General features: G+C 39.5%; 1 protein-coding gene and 1 long non-coding RNA gene across 3 annotated transcripts in view; one reads left to right on the forward strand and one right to left on the reverse strand.

Moving 5' to 3' along the window:
• Positions 1–20052, reverse strand: part of fam13c (family with sequence similarity 13 member C) — a 44136-nt gene that overhangs the window by 3725 nt on the left and 20359 nt on the right. For both annotated transcript variants that reach the window (XM_088634857.1, XM_088634855.1), the window contains exons 8-19: positions 17496–17534; positions 15536–15715; positions 15097–15295; positions 12121–12233; positions 10290–10341; positions 7795–7914; positions 7068–7155; positions 4528–4738; positions 3095–3236; positions 1632–1713; positions 257–453; positions 13–96 (exon numbers count right to left, since the gene is read on the reverse strand). In XM_088634857.1, the coding sequence (XP_088490983.1) occupies positions 13–96; positions 257–453; positions 1632–1713; positions 3095–3236; positions 4528–4738; positions 7068–7155; positions 7795–7914; positions 10290–10341; positions 12121–12233; positions 15097–15295; positions 15536–15715; positions 17496–17534 (1507 nt within the window). The remainder of the gene's footprint in view (positions 1–12; positions 97–256; positions 454–1631; positions 1714–3094; positions 3237–4527; positions 4739–7067; positions 7156–7794; positions 7915–10289; positions 10342–12120; positions 12234–15096; positions 15296–15535; positions 15716–17495; positions 17535–20052) is intronic.
• On the forward strand, positions 348–4495 carry LOC148661329 (uncharacterized). The gene is made up of 2 exons (XR_015939505.1): positions 348–476; positions 3152–4495. It is a non-coding gene; the product is annotated as an uncharacterized LOC148661329 (long non-coding RNA).

The following is a 20052-nucleotide window of genomic DNA, read 5'->3' on the forward strand; positions in this document are numbered from 1 at the left end:
AGGGGGACTTACCGGCCGTCCGTGCAGACTCTCAAAATACAGCAAACATTTCTGAAGAGTAACTTTCTCCAGGGCCATTTGGTTTTGATTCATTTCCTGTAAAGTATATAAATGTAGGCAACTGTGAAGGTTTCCTTTAAAAGTACTTTATTCAGCCTCTTCCCTGTGTAAAGCTGTTATCATCAAGAGCAGCTGCGACTGGCACAGCTACTTTTCAACACAAAGAAGTCCAGAGAAGTCGCCATTGCACATTTACCTTCATGTTTTCGGGAAGGCCCAGTGTGCTCCGCTTTTCTTTCAGCCTCTTCAGGAGCGTGTCGACAGTCTCCTCTAGACATGGTTTATGCTGCTGCTCTGCTCCTCCCTGTGGGTCGCTGCTCACTCTGCTCATCTCTGTCTGTGAATCAGTCCTCCGTTCTCTCAGCTCCACGACAGACTGTTTTAGTTTGAGGTCTTCGGGGCAAGAAAAACAAAGAGTAAGTGGAAACAAATAGTTATATGTAGTTATGTGTTGCCAGCAGCCATATCACCCTGCTACTCACAACTGACAACCCACTGAAGCTCAGCAGGTGTGAGCCTGGTTGGTACCTGGATGAGAGACCCCCTGGGAAAAACTAAGATTGCTGCTGGAAGAGGTGTTAGTGGGGCCGGCTGTGGGCGCTCATCCTGCAGTCTGTATGGGTCCTAATGCCCCAGTATAGTGACGGGGACACTATACTGTAAAAAGGTGCCATTCTTCGGATGAGACGTGAACTCAAGGTCCTAACTCTCTGGTCATTATAAATTCCAGGGTGTTTCTCAAAAAAGAGTAGGGGTGTTACCCCAGCGGCCTGCCCAAATTCTCCATTGGCCTTTACCAGTCATGGCCTCCTAATAATCCCCATCCGTGAATTGGCTTCATCACTCTGTTCTCCTCCCCACTGATAGCTGATGTGTGGTGAGTGTAACGGCACACTATGGCTGCCATTGCATCATCCATTTGCAACATTGGTGATAGTGGAGAGAATACCTGTAAAGTGCTTTGAGTGTCCAGAAAAGCCCTACATAAGCATATGAAATTATTATAATAATTATATAAATATATCACTTACAAGTGAAATATTATCCTGGAACTGCAATTTAATATAATATTGTCATGTATTTTGATGGAATTTTCTTACCGGCCTGTTATATTGCCATTTCTGTGTTTTCAGATTTGTAACCATTATTGTACTGCGCTGCACAGAGGTTGTTAGGAGGAGATGGAGTCGGGCTTCTTCACTATAGAAGAGATGAGCTGGTGTCAGCAGTATTTGCCTTTGTTCCTCCCACCAGGAGAGGGCAATATTTGTTTGGTGGGAAGGAATAAAAGTCTGTTCCCTACTCCCGGTTGGATTATCTACAGCTGTCGGTGTGTTACCACAGTTACTGATCTAATTGACTTTATTTCCTGGCTAAATAAAGTAGCACACACAATGCTGATTAATCCATCATACGTTTTTTTAATAAACTCCATCCATCCACACAGGTGGTAAGTTCAGTTAAGATTTTTACCTTAACGTATAGGTATCATAAAAAATAGAAGAACGAAGATACCGTAAAGGCAGGAAATCCCTTTCGTTCCATACATATCTAAAGTAAAGAATAAATACCTTTTAGCTGTTTGCGAGACTTAGCCAGGTCATCCATTAGCTTAAACATCTCTGGATTTGCTGTTTTGTCGTTATGTGAAGGCTGGAAGAGAAAAACACATTGAAGATCTGACATCTGAAGACTAACAGATCTGTATATACATCAGTACAAAGAGGTTTCAGTGAAATATGGCACAGTTCTTTAGGGTACATGGAGAGTTCAAAGTGAAAGTGTTTGCTTTAAGGTCACAGGTCAAATATTGGTAAATATTTAGACCAAATTTCAGATCTAGTCCTGAAAGGTCATATTATCATTTGATGTGAATTCCATTTGGACTCTTACTGAGATAATGGAATATATTACTGATTTATATGGCCGAATTTTACCAGCTCAAAAGTAGTAAGTCATCAAAATAGACACATAAAGCCTGCTAGACACTTTGAGTTTTCTTTTGTATGATTCAGCTTGTAACCATAGCCTTCATCCATATATATATATAAATGTAATAATATAGGATGCTTTAAACATATACAGTTTATAGCACTGATAGATGCTATCCTGAGCTAAGCTACTGTATATTTAGAGGAACTTTAATTCCATACAGAACCACAGTGCTTCTGTTCTGCATAGTATTGGAGTTATGTTGTGTTTCTTTTATTCTCTTTCAACATTGGAAAAAAAACCTTTACTTTTTCCTTTGCAGCCTATGCATGCTGACGCAGCTACATGACTGTCAATGACAGAAGTGTATGTTTGTCCATCAATATCGCAACTGGCCAGTGAAATCTTAAGATGTAAACTGTCCATTTCAGGAAATGTGGTGTAGCCAGCAGCCATATTACCCTGCAGCTCACAATTGGCAACCCACCCACTGAAGCTCAGCAGGTGTGAGCCTGGTCAGTACCTGGAAGGGAGACCTGCTGGGAAAAACTAAGATTGCTGCTGGAAGAGGTGTTAGCGGTCCATGTGGGTCCTAATGCCCCAGTATAGTGACAGGGAAACTATACTATAAAAAGGCACCGTCCTTTGGATGAGACGTAAAACTGAGGTCCTGACTCTGTGGTCATTAAAAATCCGAGGGCATTTCTCGAAAAGAGTAGGGGTGTAACCCCGGTGTCCTGGCCAAATTTCCCATTGGCCCTTACCAGTCATAGCCTCTTAATAATCCCCATCTATAAATTGGCTTCATGGCTGAGTTCTCCTCCCCACTAATAGCTGGTGTGTGGTGAGTGTACTGGCACACTATGGCTGCCGTCGCATCATCCAGGTGGATGTTGCACATTGGTGGTGGTGGAGGGGAGTCCCCATTACCTGAAAGCGCTTTGAGTGGAGTGTCCAGAAAAGCACTATATAAGTGTAAGCAATTATTATTATTAATTCACTCACTGGACATGAGGACAAGAAGTCTTGTTTTTCCAGGGATGGAATCTTTCAAAGGTCTTCAGGGATAGTACCGATTTGTCTAGGCTGTTAGTCTACTTACCCTGTATTTCCGTTCCTGTTCAAACCTCTCCTCAAACTTCTTGATCTTCTTCTTCAGGTTCTGGATGTGTTTGGTTAGCAGTGCCACTGACAGTGGCTCTTTGGAGCCCTCCGAGGGAACAGTCCTGACAATACCTCGGGACCTGTAGGTGCACAACGCAAACCCAGGGGGAGCTAGAATATCAAGGGGTTGGGCAGTGGGGCCCCACAACATAACGTCCACGCTGACAGATTCTATGATAAATTAACCCAATACCTGATCATGTCCACAATACACTTTACTGTGTCATAAACCCCACGATCACGGCAACAATACAGTTGTTTAAGCAAACTTAAGAAAAAGTAATTGTCATTTTTCACTATATTGAATTTTTTCGGGCATCCATAAACAGAACCCATAAATTGCGTGTGAAGAGGAGAGGAGGAGGGGAGGAGAGGTAGGGGAGACCTGCATCTCCGGGAGAAGCAGAAGAAAACTGCAGTGCGCTGAGGCATCTGGAGAGGGTTCTCTCAGCTGCCTTCATCTTCTTGAAAGGGACTTTCCTCACGAGAAACCCCTCCCCCTCCTAAAAGGGTGACGTGATTCGCAAGAAGAATTACTGCAGCTGCCAGAAGCTATCCCTCCTGAATGCAACCCCAGCAGTGTGGCAGTTCAATGGTGTCTCAAGAAGGGAAGACAAGGAAATCTCATTCACAGCTGGTATCTAGTACCAGGTAGCTCAGAATTACTGCTGAATTTGGGTATATTGCATAACTGTATCAGACACTTGGTATTTCCCTTCGGTCTCATAGGTTGTATTAGTAAATACTGAAATTCTTCAAAGGAAAAATGTCAGTTGTCGATTCTATATTCAAAGGTGAACTTTCAAATTTCAATTATATTTTCAAGAAAGGGTAATAGTGCCTGTTTTTACTCAGAAAGCTTACGAATGTTATCTTTTTTAAGTTGCTAATTCATTGTTGATCATGTTTTATCAGTCTTTTATTATATCTGCTTTAACTTTTGCCCTAATCTTCTGGTTTGGGAATCTGAATCTGTGGAGTAATAAACTGAGGATTCCTGTCAAACTATGTCAGAAAGTCATTGGTGCCGATTTTTCAACCCTCCCCCACGTCTAGCAGTTACAAGTCTTGCGTAAAGTATATTCCATCCTAGATGACCCTTCACACCCCTTGTTTAATGAGTTCCAACTACTCCCCTCAGAGCACAGATACGGATTTCCCAGTTTAAAATCAAACAGGTTCAAGTTCTCTTTTATACTTGTGGCCATAACCGTGCTCAACAGTTGATTCGCTTGGTCATGTCTGTACGTATTTCTTGTTTGCATGTTTTTCTTTGTATTGTCTGTTGCTGTAAAACAAATTGCCCCTCAGGGATAATAAAGACACGGTCTCTCTCTCGTACAGACTTTGAGAAATCCCAGTGGAACTTACATGATGAACTGCTGGGCGGAAGGAGGCGATGGGGCTGACTCGGGGTCACTGTTGAACCTCTGGCTTTGGCTGAAGCTGGGGCAGCGCGGGGAGGGCAGGGGGCTGTCACCGTCAGTGATGTAATGGAGGAGCCGGCTGGGCCCTGGGGCCTGCTGGGATTCGGCAGAGCTCTCCCTCTCGTGGTGCAGGATCCTCAGCGCCGGCACAGGCTCTGCCAAAAGAAAACCCAGCACTCTGCAGTCACCAGGCCGGCAGGGCTCTGACTCACTAGAAAGATGAGGGACATGAACAGCCATTTGCCTAGCAGGATTGGGAGCTATAACTGACAGCAAAACAGGCTCAGGCTTCCCATGTGTTCACCACTTCCAGCCTATGTAGCATGTTTTTTATCAACATTCTCTAGAAATAGCAGCAGGGGGGTGGCGTGGTTGCACAGTGGTGAGTATTGCTGCCTGGCAGAGCTGGGGCCCTGGGTTCCATTCTGGACCTGGTGTGCTACCTGTGTGGAGTTTGTATGTCCCTCCTGTGTTTGTGGGTATCCTCTGGGTGCTCTTGTTTCCTCCCATAGCTCAAAGACGTGCTGGTGGGCTGATGGGCTTCTGGAAAAACTGGTCTTGGTGTGTGTGTGTGTGTGTGTGTGTGTGTGTGTGTGTGTGTGTGTGTGTGTCCTGCGATGGCCTGGCGTCCTGTCCAGAGTGTATCCTGCCTTGAGAAGGCTGTTTGTCAGGAAAGGCTCTGGCTCCCCCACAACCCTGTACTGAATAAAACAATTAGAAAATGGATGGGTGGTACTACTATTGTAACATAAAAATTACAATTCTATCAAATTAAATTAAAGTGAAGATCTTTTGACATAGTTATTGTGATACCAAAACTAGACACCCTCCACCCAGCTGAAGATCTGGTTGGGTTATCTTTTCATAGAGTGTTTAACACTGCTAACAACACCATGCTTAGTGTTACTTAGTTACTAAGTTTTCATTAGTAATTCCACTTGTCATTGTGAATCATTGTCGGTGCACCTGAAAGTGAAGGTGTCCTCTGTGTTTTGTATCACTTAAAAATATCATGTTTTGTGGAAATATGTGTGTTGTGTTTAGGATTCTGCAAGACTAATTCTACCTAATTTAAATTATGCATACAGATTGATACTTCACAATGGAGACAGTAGTGTTTTTCAAAGTTTCCATAATTTAAATATTCCACTTTCATAAGAAAACCAGTATTGTCTTTTCTACATTCAAAGATGCATATAAAGCATTGTTGGGGCTAATGGGTTAATATCTGCCTAGTTCTCTACCACAGTCTGCGAGGCCAGTCTACCAGTAAATTGCCAACTCAATCACTGTGGAACCAAAACTCAGAAATGTCAAACTGATGAGTCTTTATCTTTAAAGATCGATGGGAATAAGGACAAATTAACTATCATCAACCTACAGAGAACTCCTGCTAAAGAGGAGACACATCACTAGCTAGCTCAAGCAGACGTGTTTCCCACTCAGTAGTCGTGCTGCACATGTTAATACAAATTGGCCATTCCATTGAGTGCACACACTAATTAGATTTAAAATATGAAGCTTGCGAGAGATCTGTGTTATTCAGATTACTATGAGAGCAACACCTACAGTAATTACTAAAATAAATACTGTTACTGAAAAACATAACATCAGAAACTGGAAAGATTATTATTGTCTATTGACATTAATAACGATGCAGAAGGTGAAGAATCATTTTGTACATGAAGCTGCTTGTCATTATTTTATAAGCTGACTTAGGACTGCGGTTAATTTATGCGTGATACATACTGGTACAACAGAACTGAGAGCATGGTGTAACAGATTTATGTGTGTGAATCTGCATGAGACCATACCTCTGCACAATAATAATGTCTATCCATTGTCCATACATATCTTAATGCAGTTTTTTACACCAAGCATCTTGTGTAATATGTGTAGGTGAATGGGCAGCTTATATAAGAATGTCATGCCCATGCGTCTAATGTGACATGAGAAATAGGACAAGCCTTGGGGGAAAAAAAGAGTGTTTGTGGGAGCACATACACACACCTTTTGCACAAGAAACGATCAAAGCAGTCATTCTTTCATCTGTATAATCTCATATGAAAGCATGGCAGGCTCTCACTATGGGATTTCTAATGCTATGAACTGAAGTCTGGTTCATGAAGTCTGGTTCAGACAACAGAGAAAATTCACCGGTGCTCTCTTGAAAAAAGACATAGAGCATAAATGTAGTTAAAGCAGGAACAAAACTGCAGGAGACCTCAGGTATTTGAATGTGCACAAAGTGATATGACCTATAATGCCCACAGGAATAATAAAAAAAAGAACCATGAAGGGTTAATGAAGGATGAGAAAACATTAATATGGAAACACACAATAATTACACAACATCAGCATATTGCAGGACCTAATGGAAGCATTAATATATGCTTTTTTCAAAATGAAGTGCTATCGTGGAAACCTGAATGCTGTTCACAGGAAATGGAAAATAGTCCAGGCAGTGCTGGCTCAGGTTCCTACCTCCAGGGTTACTGCTCTCCTCTGCCTGCACACTGCGCGCTGTTGGGAGGCTTTGCTCTTTGTTGCCCTGTATCTGGGCACTGTCCTCCTGTGATGGCACAAATGCAGAGCATAGATCAACGTCCAAGGCCTGTAATTTAAGGAAAGAGCTCTGCAAACAGAAGCAGAACATAATGTCTTAAAAAAACTGAAGCTCTCCTCCTTGGTGTGAGCAGCGTGCTCTGCGGTTATTTCTTACTCCAGCGCTTCTCTAGATCACAGTCCACTCTCGGGGCTCCAGTCCTGGGGTTGCTCAGCAGCAATCAAGCTCGTCTTCCATGAATCCTCCGTGCCAGTTATATATGTGTCACCGTTTGAGGCTCTGCAGCTGCATGAATCCTGATTCATAAGGATTATTCATGGAACAGTAGCACTGGTGGGAATGGGGGGTTTTCGTCAGCAAGTCTGTGATAATTTCCTTTTGCCCGGTTTATCCGAGGAGGGGTGTGGGTGCATAGGTGTGGGGAAGAATAAATAGGGAGGTGGGGGTGGGGAGGGGGTTTTTCGTGTTTAGCCTTACAGTACAGTCAACGGTTTTTCCCGCACTGTGGAGGGAGTATTTCATTCAGTCTATTGACATCATGATCTGGTGAGAATTTTGCCCCACCCAGCTGTTCCCATTCATAAAATAAGAGCAAGAAGAGAATACAGTCTTTCGCTGCAATACGCAAACAGGAAGCACACTTACGCCTTGGTCCGTGCTCTGACTGCAGGCGCCCTTTCCTTCAGAAGCAGGGAAAAAACTGGCTTGTGCTGCAGGCTGTAGCTGGATCCCCCCCATGAGACCACCTTTCATCAGCTCGTTCAGCTGGGATGGCAAAACAAAACAAACGGCATCATCTGCTGTGTTCAGAATGTCGTTTCGTCCCTTGCTGTCGATTTAGGCCATTCGGCTGCCCGTGCTGCCCCTCCTAGCACTTGCTTTTAATCACGCTCATGCCTTGTCTCTCTGGAGTGTGAGAAGCTCCCTCGAGGAGTCAAGCCCCTGCTGCAGCGATGCTCACTACGCCGAGAGAAACGATTCCAAGTTGATCGGCTGCCCTCCCCAACCCCGCTCCCTCTCCGCAGCCCCCCTCCTCAATCCTCGCCAGCCTCTGGGGATGGCCAGATTGCGCGGTAATACGCAGGAAAACGCACACTGCTGCACATCTCAAAGCTCACAGAGCAGCTGACGCAGGCAAGAACGAGGCTCTTTTGAATGTAGAATGAGACTTTCCCATTGCACATATAGACACACGTGCATATTAAATGAAGGGACATCTGTTATGTGTCAATTCTGAGTGCCTGTAGCTGTGCAAGCTTTTGTACAATCAAAGCAGAGGTGGTATTTGAAGGAAGAAGACTATTTTCATATACTGTGTAAGTATAAAATGGATTGTTAGACAATGGCTTGTATTTGAACCCAAAAGCTTTAAAAAGCTTTTAAAAAATATAGCCATATTATTCATTAATTGCCAGCCAGCTGCTTATTCCTGGCAAGAATGAAACCTGAGCCTATGCTGGAAGCCCAGGGCACCAGACAGGACCACACCCTGGATAGGCAGCCAGTCCTTCACCGGACAAACACAGACACAGGGACAATTTGGTGACACTAAGAAGAAAATAATTGAAGTGCAATACTTTCATGTTCACTTCAAAGGTCCTGATGAATTTTGCAAATGAGTTGATTTTCACTTTTATTTAAAAAAAAATCAAGTCCAGTGAAATAAAGAAATATGTTAATCATTCAAAGCCTGTGCCTGGTCTGCTTTTACATGCGCACTTCAGGTCAAAGTATTATAATAAGAAAAAAAAGAACAAAAAGCACTGAATCAGATTGTAATGTATTTTTCTCAGCTCAGCCTTGTAAGCTGGGGCTTAAAAATTGAATGTCATGTACAGCATCTACGTCAGTATCCACCTTACAGGCAACCTACTCTCAGGGCTATCTGACATTTGGAATATAAAATCACCTTGGTAACATCACAGATTCTGGAAGAGCAGTGAGCTTTGGAAAGCATCAATATAACTGCTAAAGAAAAAACAAAGTGAGAGACAGGATAATGGTTGCTCTTGCCTTCTCCATCAGAGATTCTTCTCACACCCAGAAATACAGCACGGAAGAGACATGTTTTTATTCGTGATTATAAACAAGTAGCTTTAAGAGCTGTGGCACAGAACTTTGCACTGAGAGGCTCCAAAGAAGCTGAAAAACATACTGCTGTGCAGGTTATAGTACTTTATCATCACAAACTTAAGGGGGTGCACTTATAACAATGGTCTTATACATGATATTCGTAAAATAAAAAATAAATATTAGCAACAATAGTTATTCCATGCTTACTGTAAATCCAAGGTTAAAATTATCTTTAAGAACAAGGTGCAGAGGAATTAGAGGAAGAACAAAGACACTGCAAAGACAGAATGGACAGATTCAGTTTGTTCCACCTACGTGTGACCATTGATATTGGCCAGGTGGCGCTATTTCACATTCTCCACAAAGGGGACTGACACAGTCAGACAGTGCTGTTTACAATTGCAAACAAATACAATACATTGTCAATTAAAGATCAATTAAGAGCATGTCAGTTACTGTAGCACATTAAACGGTCATAACTGAGTACAAACTTCTACCATTGCTGTTGTTATTGCACACAAACAACGACAAATTAAAATCTGAGACCTCAAAATTGTCCATCAATCCTTTGTGTGCTAGAATGTATGAAGTTCAGACATTTTCCTGATTTCTATTAGATGCCTTTTTGACATTTTATCCAATAAAATGCCTGGGAACTATATATGTGTCGCAGAGTGGTGTAGTACAATAACATGGGAAAAGCTGCTTTTAAATAGAAATAAATTAATTACAGTTACAAATGACTTACTTTAAATCAATAAAACATTGAGGGAAATTATTTTTAAGGAGGTAATGAAATATTATACATAGTAACTATACACACTCTATGTAGATCTCTGTAACTGATGACTTTTTAAAATTATATTCCTTGATAATCTAGTTTTAGATTTATTTTACAAATAAATTCCTTATACAAGTAACTTTACTTTTCAAGTAACATTTTGCATGAGAGGCCAACATTTAGTATGAGATTAGCTATGTTTCTATGAAATGAAATAGATGCTGTTAAATGTTACATCGCAACGCATTCATGTGCTGTATATTGAAAGCCTGATGAGTTTACATACCTCTTTGGATTCCTGAAGGCCATTTTCGCCCTCCCTCAGTATGTGTACCTTACTGTAGACAAAGTAGATGAAGATGTGATTTACTGCTGTCTTGAAAACATTTAACTGTTTAGCTAGCTTACTAATCACACTGCTAGAAATGTGAAGTCACTATACTGTATCTGATCTTGATTAACTGTCCAGCATGATTATTATCACTCAAATAAATAAAGCACTATAAGAACATCAATAGCATTTCATTGAGTTGCATTTGAACATTTATTTGTCTCTCCGAACAGATACCAAACAGGTCTTGGCCTTAATTATCTTAACTCTGAAGTGCGGCACACCTACTCAACTGGCATATATGCAACATGTCAGACATGTCAACCACCAGAAAGGTGTTTTTTAAAAATATACATGTCTGGGAACTATTTATATCCCCTTAAATCTGCCCTGTATGTCACTTATCAACCCCTCTTGGCAGTAAGAGGAAGTGTTGTGTTTACACACCAGACACACACTGCTCTGTGTCAAGAGTTATTTAGCACCCCATTTCCAACTGTTAATTTATACTACAGGGTGTAACATTTACATAAGTACAATAACTTCTCTTATTTTTTGTTTCTACTCTATTAACCAATTACCTCAATTTGTTGCTGTAGTTAACCCATGGAATGCAGAATTATATTAAAGTACAGTAACTTTTTAAGACTCGAAAACAGTAATTTTCTCCAGCTTTGTTTGTATGCAAAAATATTTTCCTATGAATCCACATCATGCACACACATACAGAAATTCATAAAGGCTTGTGTCTGTCTTAAACACAAGGTAAAATGCATCATTTACTGTACAAGAATATATACTGTATATACAGTATATTGCATAATACTGTATATACAGCCCGCACTCCCTCCCATCATGCTATGATCTCTCCTAACTTCTTCCTGTACCCACAAGGACTGTACTCCAACACCACTACACACACGGCAACCGAATGTAAACCGAAATTGTACTGTCCCTTCGATAGCTCAGTAAAACTGTATTAGTTGTAGTATTTATTAATCGCTATACTATTTTTGCACTGTTCCCTGAATTACTTTGCACTGTTTTTGTCCTGTTGTATTCTTTTCTCTGTTTGCGGATTTTGCACAGTTTTGATTACATGTTGTTATTACACGTTACTGTTATTGTGTTACTGTCTATTGTCCTATCTTCTGTTCTATTTATATACTGCACCTGAGTGACTGCTGAGAAACACTTTTCACTATACTACGCACCTGTGTAAGTATAATGACAATAAAGTTGAATTGAATTGAATTGAATAAATGATCTAATTATGTCACCGTTCACAAACAGCTTGTTTATCTAGAGTATATTTGAAAGCTTTTCCAGCTTTTCTGTGTTCTATATTCACGTTACATTAGATTGATATGTGTTCTTGCCAACATGTTATTAGCAGTAGGTCTTTATCCATCAATTTTTTAACCTGGCTTATAATACGGCATCATGCAGTAGCCGGAGCCTACCCCGACAAGGAACAGGCTCCAGGATGGGACACCGTCACATGGTACACTCAATCACAAACATGCACACACTCAGACCTAGGCCAGTTTTCCCAGTGGCCAATTAACCAGCATGTCTTTAGACCATGGAAGGAAAACAGAGCACCTGGAGAAAAACCCATGGGAACAAGGAGAGAGCATACAAACTCCACACAGACAGCACCCCAGGTCTAGAATTGAACCCAGGGCTCCAGCACTGTGAGGCAGCGATTCTTACCATTGCGTCCAGTAAGTCTTTGCCCAGTGTAAAAAAATAAACCTTAAAAACAGAGTTTTCATGAGCCTACCTATTTTGAAAATCCTGTGCTTCTTTATGACGAAGACCATTGTGGACCTCATTGTTTCCTGCACCTGTTTCCTTTTGATATGTAGACAGGTTTGGCATTACATTGTCCATGTTCTGAAACAACAAAAAGCACTTCTCTCTCTGACAAAGGGATGATGATATTTTATGTTTTAGAAATTGAGGGTTTCTTATTTTTAACAAACACATTTGAATGCATTTGATGCATTGTCAGGATAAACGCCTCCGATGAATCTGAATTCAGAATGGATGAACTCCATATCAATCAGTTTGCAAATCAATTAGTAACTTTACAGAAGTCATTACACACATTTCAAAATAGACTATCTATGTCATTCATTATACTACAGGAACATACTATTTAATAAACTATTAATAAATAGTCTCCGGGAATATCGATTTCAAACTATCTTTCTGTGTTTCAACAGCTGCATCTTAATTTCCAAAAACAGGATAACTGCATATACAATCCTAAGTTAACTTTCTGTAAACTGTATATACAGTACATTGTATGTTGTTCACTTTAGCAGCACATACACTAAACAAGCATACTTCTCTTCCTCTGTTGAAAAAAAAAACACTATTTTAATGAAGGTGCCAAAGTCTGAAAACCTACATAGGATTTATGAATGACCATTACAGCTCTGAATTATCTATGCAGATAGAATAGTTAGTACTCAAAGATAAGATTTTTTATTAATGTTATTATCATGAAAAAAGGCTGAAATACTGAAAAGCAAAAATCTTTAAAATGACTGTTCAATGAGAAGTTTACCAGGCTCTCTTCTTTAGGATCCCAGTTTGTTATAATCATAGCTTTAGTGAAAAAACAATAACAGAATTTTTTATAAAATCCAAGACTTCAAAAATGTCTTACTTCAGCAGAGAAGATTTTTAATAGTTGTTGCAGTGTCAAGCATAGGTTAAAATAAGACTCCAATGTTAGTGGCCCAGATCTATTATGAGACTCATGCTTAGCTGGAAAAAAATGTTTTGCAATGCTTCTCCTTTCCCATAAGTTTCAGGGCTGGTCTTTCCCTTGGGTATAAAAGGGTGGCTTAACTCCCAGGCCTTCAACTCAGATTAAAGAGTCAGATTACACAGTCAGTCCAATCAGAGCATTATGACAGAGGGCCAGGAGGAGTGATAGCCATTATTAAAACAAGCCACAAAAAATGAGATGAAAACCAACAGGTTAACGCAGGTTAGCTTGTGTCAGAAGCAAATCTATGAGCAGCTAGTCCCTCTCTGACTTCTGATAAGGGATCACAATCAGCAAAGACCTTAAAATGTTTACATGTCTTAAAAAGACTTTGCTAATGTCACTGGAAATATAGCATGGAGTGGAGTTTTAACTAAGCATGACTCTAAACAGATCATAAAGGTAAGATCACATGTTTCATGTCATTTGTTGTCTGACGCATTGTGAAGCTGGTTGGGTACACTGTGCTTTCTAAATCAGCTTGCATTTGGTCAATGAAAAACATGTCTACTGAAAGTTTGGATATACTTCAGTGACTTTGCCATGAGAATTAAGTTTACTTCCTCAGAAAGGAGGAGTGAACTTAATGAAAAATGGACATTTGTGATTATAGCATTTGTCCATCCTTTAGGCACTCCAAAATGATATGATCAAATCAACAAGGAAGAAGCACCAAAGGAAATCACTGCAGGTCCATGAAACACTAGGAAATTATAGTATATTTGTTTTCAGGATTTGAGTCCATGTGAGTGTTACTAAATTCATTCACATCCTTCATTAACAATCCTAATATTAATGCTATTCTCTTACAAATTGTTGTATTGTTATTTATGCTTATGCTAAAACTAAATCCCCTGAAATCTCTCGATAAGAATCAGTTTCCTTTGACCAGCATTTGGACTGCAGCTGTGATCGCTGAATTGCTCTTACTAAAAGCTAACATCTAGCTGCCAGAGGTCTAGTTCATTTGCTTTATCAACCACAGTATTTATTTAGAACTGAGATGTTCATGGTAAAATCTATCTAAATTAAAATGCATTTGAATGCATAATTATGCATTTTCCAAAAAAGAAACTTTCCGCTAATAGCTTGGAATATGCTTAACACCAGGAGCTCGCAATTATCTCAGTGTGATAATCAGCATCCCAGTGCTGCCTTGTTCACATTCTTCCTATCGTCACTCCTCTCATCAAAGTGTCCAAGATGAAAACACAAATCCAGGGCTGCCTGTGAGCCATAACAATGTCACATGAAGGAAGGCTTGATTGGCTTCAGGTTAAACAGCCGTCACAGAAGCACCTCATGTTTATTCTGGATTTAGAATCTGTGGAAAGTCATATTAACTCCATTCAACTCAGATACATAACATTTAAGAGTCTCTTCACATGTATCAAGGTCTCTAAAAGTGACCAACTCTTCTTTTCAACAGATAAAGTAATAGTAATTTAATGTTTGAAACTGAAACAGAAACCAAATCCCCTTTCCTTGAGGAGGAACATATCTCTATCTAATGTCAATGTAAGAAAAGTGAATCTAGATTAACCTTTCCAGCAACAGTCTAACACTGTTGTCTAAATACAGTATATGAGGCAGTAGGTGTTATTTTTCCCAATGATCCAAAATTCAACCTGTGTCTTATAATAGTGGTTTGTGAATAATTTATGTACTTTAAAAGAAGCCATTGGGTTAACTATTAAACCACTGTTACTTTAAAACAGGATACTGAAGATCTCATGGCATTGAAATTTACAAGTTTTCAAGAAGTCTCAAACGAATTAATAAAATACTTGTTTCAGCACCTGAAACTTGAAAGTCCCAGAAACTACATTTACAGGTGGGATGTCCCTATCAGTCAGAGAACATCTGTATGATGTGGTGACAGCCCCTTTCAAGAGCTTCCTGTTCTGAGGTGCAACATTTAATGTTATCCTAAGCATGTTATTGCTTTTGATAGAGACTAGAAAACTAGAAATTTACCTTGGAGTAGTCCTGCTCTTGATCCAGGATGAGCCCAGTGCTTGATTTCGACCTCTTTGGCTGAAAGTCGTCTTCATGGTGTTTCTCAAGATCGCCCAGAGGTTTCTTCTCTGTGTGTGGCATAGTGTCTTTGGGTAGCTGTTCGCCCTCCTCACTGAAAACGGCGTCACAGGGCAGGTTTTCCTTGTCATGGTCAGCCCTACACATCAGGATATCGATACATGTGAGTTAAAGACATGTGTTAAAGTTAAAGACATGTGAGAGTTGCCGGATAGATGCTGGAGCTGCAATGTGTTGACAATGTACTGTACAGGCTGGTTATAACTTTCTCAATCCTTCTGTTCTCCCAGAGAACCGCAGGCTTGTATGAGAACAGCATAGGTAACACCTGACAGCACTGCATGGCGAGTCTCGATGGGAGCATCAAAACCAGACCTACGTTATCCTGCCACGGCTGGAGCCTTCCTGCCCTCTCAGCAGACGCCGCCGCTCTCTGGCAGACAGGAGGGCAGCTGAGAGGCCTTGACTGAGCTCGTTGTTCTCCACAGCTTGTCGTCTTCGCTGCTGGTTGGACCTCTCGAGGCTCTCTTCGTGCAGCTCCCCGGTGTTTTCCAAACTCCTTGGGAAAACAAAACAAAAGAGGCTCTCCCATAACAGACATGAAATGTTTTGTATGAAAAATTATTTTAAAACTGTACACTGAGATCCACAAATGAAAAACGCTGAATTCTCATTTTTGTATAAAAAAGTAAGAACTGCTCATATATTGTAAGAATGCTTCTTTACAATTTATAGTAAAATAACTCAGAAAGGCTGCCATTGGTGTACAACAATATAGGCTCCATACAGGTCTCTTTGTGCCTGAATAAAATAGAATAAAAGTCTGTTCTATTTTATTAGATCTGTGTCTTCCACATTTTTCAAAGTTGATGAGTGAACTACATCCAAAGAATAATGACTCAGATACAAACAATAACTCAAAAGTTAAATTAGAAACAACATTTTTCATGTAAAGAGAAACTAAGCATTTTTTTGCATTCAGGCAAAGGAAAATGTTTGCATTGTGTGCACCCTGAATCTGGCCATGATACATTTTTCTGTGGGTACATAATTCACATTTGGCTCTCTGGGAAAAACTCAGGCCGGTTTAAACCTCCATTATGCTGTCTAATGTATTTTGACATTTGCTGTCCCACCAGACCAAAAGCTTAGCTTCATAATTCATGTACCTTCACTACTGATGGGATTTTCAAGTCCCAATAGGCCAAAAAGGTTTAAAATACTGCGCATCCTTAACTTGAAGAACAAACCTACTATTATGAAAAAATAAGTATTAGTTGTGTAAAATCAACCACAAAATATTTTTTGTACCAAAACAAACTAAACTAATTTTAGCAGCTACAAATTATAAAAACATTAATGACAGTCATATAATAGAATGCATGTAGTTCATTTGAGATATTGCTGCTCCTTGCCTGAGAAATAAAAGCTAGTAATTCATCTTCTGTGTGAACAGTCCATGAGGATATTAATATCCAAATTTAAGCATACTGTTTCTACTGGCTGAAGATTTCAGATACCTTTGCTTTTACATTCACCACTGAAAAGGGTATGATTTCATTCTAAATACTAATCAAGCTTCAGAAACAGTAATAAGCTTAAATGTAAGAACCATGTAGCATGAAGTTTCCTCTGCACACTGAAAATGGATCGTTGCTCAGCGTTGGTGGAGACTAATATAGACTGGAAACTGACCTCTTTGCAGCTAATTATTCAGAAGCATTTCACATGGATGGTGGTTACGATGTTCGCATTCTTTATCAAAGTGGTCACAACTAGAGCAAAACATTCCTTCAAGGTCAGAACTGACTTGTCCAATCGTTGTCCCAAGAAAATAGAAGGCAGTTTCTTGAACGTTAAAGCGTATAGGATTATGACTTGTCATTTAAGTTTGTCATAAGGTCAGATTTTAAAACCCCTGCCTTTCAGATTTTCAACTGCTTGTTATCCTTGTCATGATGCTTCCTTTTCCAACAAGCCTTCACCAAGTCAAAGACATCCCTGACCTCAAGCATTTCAGTTAAAGTGCAGCAGTTATGCACAGTACAGTGTTACATATTAAACCGCAAATACCATCATACATTATATTGTATGTTATCTTAATGTATCTGACGTGTAATATTAATGTGCAATGTGTGTAATATTGATATATCTACCTCAGTGTTACACCACAACTCAGTACTATCATTTTTTCACTGACAGCTAATCCACAGCATTACAGTAAATTCAAAATAATAAAGAGGCAGGAATTATGATAAGCATCGCAACTCAAAAGAAGGACAAAACATTTGAAAATAAGCGTTCAGTATTTTTGTGACTTTTTTGAGGCTGTTACTTACTGTTTTGAATCCACACCACCATTAGAGATGCCTTGTATACTGAAACACAGAAGACAAGAAAACATTGGATTTGCGAATCAAAAATAACAGCAGTAACATAAACTCTGATGAGAAAGGTCTTGGCAGTCCTAGCATTTGTATCGGTCGTATCCATGCACATGTTTATAGTGGACTGTTGACTAGTCCAGTGTTGTTGTCAGCTCCTCAGGCAGAAAACTCACTACAGAGCGCTTTCAACTGAAATGGGCAATGTACCAGCTCAGCCAAAGATTCCAGAAAACAGGGCTATGTAGGTCAATGGTGTCCACTTCAATAAGCACTGTTAAATGAAACCCTCCCCTCTTAAAAATTCCAGAGGACTTGCAGAAGTTGAACCATCAAAACAAAATAGTATGGGAAATATGTCTGAGTTCACAAAAGTAAAAAAAGTAATCTGCTATTTTTGGCATTAAAATGAATTTGCATTTAATTAATATTATACTGTCAGAATTGTTTTTATTTTCATAAAGTCTATATTGCAAGTACTGGAATAATCATGCTCAAAGAAGAAAGTCTATAAAAGTCTGTTCTGTAGGTGAAACTCAAATCAATAGAAAATGGGGCATGAAAATGAGGAAAAGATAATTCACTTTGATAAAGAACAAATAAAATTTCAATTCTTATGTCTCAGAAGATATTTTAGAACTCTGAGCTCCAAAGGTTCACCATTATCTCTCATCCCTACACAGGGATCTAAGACAGACTGCACAAACCATATTACAAGCTACAATGTCTGAATCTGTAAGGTTCAATTCTAATACTCCATTCATTTATTATGTGACCTTAAAAAAATAATTAAGATCACTATATATATATATGTCTCTCTTTGTCTAATAATAGCAACTGTGAGGACAAATTAGTAGTCTACTTTTTTTTATTACCAATACTTTTTCAAATATGGTATAATAGTTTTCAGGGCTCCAGGCACTACAAAATTCAAAATGGGTGGTATTAACGAACTGCATTTTCTAAGTAGTTACTGCACTGAAGTCTGATGCCTTAGGGTTAAGGTTACTAAGTTTATTACCGTCAAATTCTAATTACAAAACAAGAAGATGAATACAAAGGGAAAGTATATTAATATTTTATGGGTCATGTAAGCCAAAATGCCCCTAACTGCAAATTCCCAGTTGCAAGGGAATGTAGGGAGCGGAGCTAGAAAAGATGCTGTGGACACTCCATGAGTATTTATATGTAAGACAGAAGTGCAAGACTACAAACTGACCTTCTCATAAATTTTATCAACTCCATATTGCATCCTCTGGATCTAGAATTTGTACATAGACTTAAACCATCAGGATGTATCTGGCTTTAGATTTAAGATAATCTAGCAGAGTAAAGCCTAGTGCTCTTCAATGAAATCATGATCTGGACATCAGAGTACTTGTTAAAAGGACTGCAGTTTTAGGGCCTGTTGCCATTGATATAGTACATCTCTCTGCTTTCCTTTGATATTAATAGAGAGACTTGCTGCAAGGATTCTGAAGCATTTTTACAGCATTTTTTGCTATTAATAGTGAGGATAGACCTGAATACAGTTATATTCCTACAAGACCCTTAATGAATAGCTTCGCACCATCTCCTTTTTATCTTTACGTATTGGCAGCCCAAAACCCCAAACATAAATCATTACATTTTACCATTCTACATAGTGTTTAAATTATTTTTAAACCAAAAATGGAAGCTATGAACAAATCTGAAATTTTATGAAGAAAGCAATCCTTCTTGTAAACCTTTTTTCTGACACTGAAATCAAGCCTTTTTATCAAAATCCATCCGATAAACCATTCAGACTGATTACAGGTTACATAACATATACAAAAATAACATCTACGCTTCCTAAATGCAGAGCAAATAAAAGATGTCATCAGCAATGATAACTGATGTTCGGTGTTTACATAAATACAATACAAGTCTGCAGCAGCCGGGAGTTTCTTCCATAGTGTCCCTAAATTTAATCCTAAGCTGTTTCATAGCAGCACCATTTTTATTTATAGCAGTAAAAGCAAAGTTCGGATAAGGACTATGACACTTCTTTCTGCTAAGTCCCAGCTTGCTTCACATGTTTGCCATAGTGGGAAATCCCAACCTTAAATAGTCATAGCTGTAAAGGAGGAAAAGAGTGTTGATAAGCCCTTCTCTTCCCCAGGCTGTGTGTCCTTCTCATAAGGAAGAACTGCTGACATCCTGATGGAATCAGTTTACAAGCTTCCTCTCTGAAGTCTGCTGTTGATCACTGAGTGCATGTGAACCCGCAGTCACATGCAACCTTTCTGGAGCGCAATAATAAGTGAAAATAACTTCTGCTAGCACCAAAAAACATTAGTCAAAAACATGCTCACATCCCTGAACTTTAAATATAGAAACCTTTGCTTCAGAGCAGATTGTGTTTCATCTGAATGACTTCTTGATTTAGATAAAAACTCGTACAAAACACACAGTAGATATTTTGTACCATGTTTCTGTACTGTGAAGTAAAATGACCAAATATTTTTGGCTTTAGAAAAACAACTGTGAA

Source organism: Lepisosteus platostomus, chromosome 6, assembly GCF_059453375.1.
Source record: "Lepisosteus platostomus isolate fLepPlt1 chromosome 6, fLepPlt1.hap1, whole genome shotgun sequence".
NCBI lineage: Eukaryota > Metazoa > Chordata > Actinopteri > Semionotiformes > Lepisosteidae > Lepisosteus > Lepisosteus platostomus.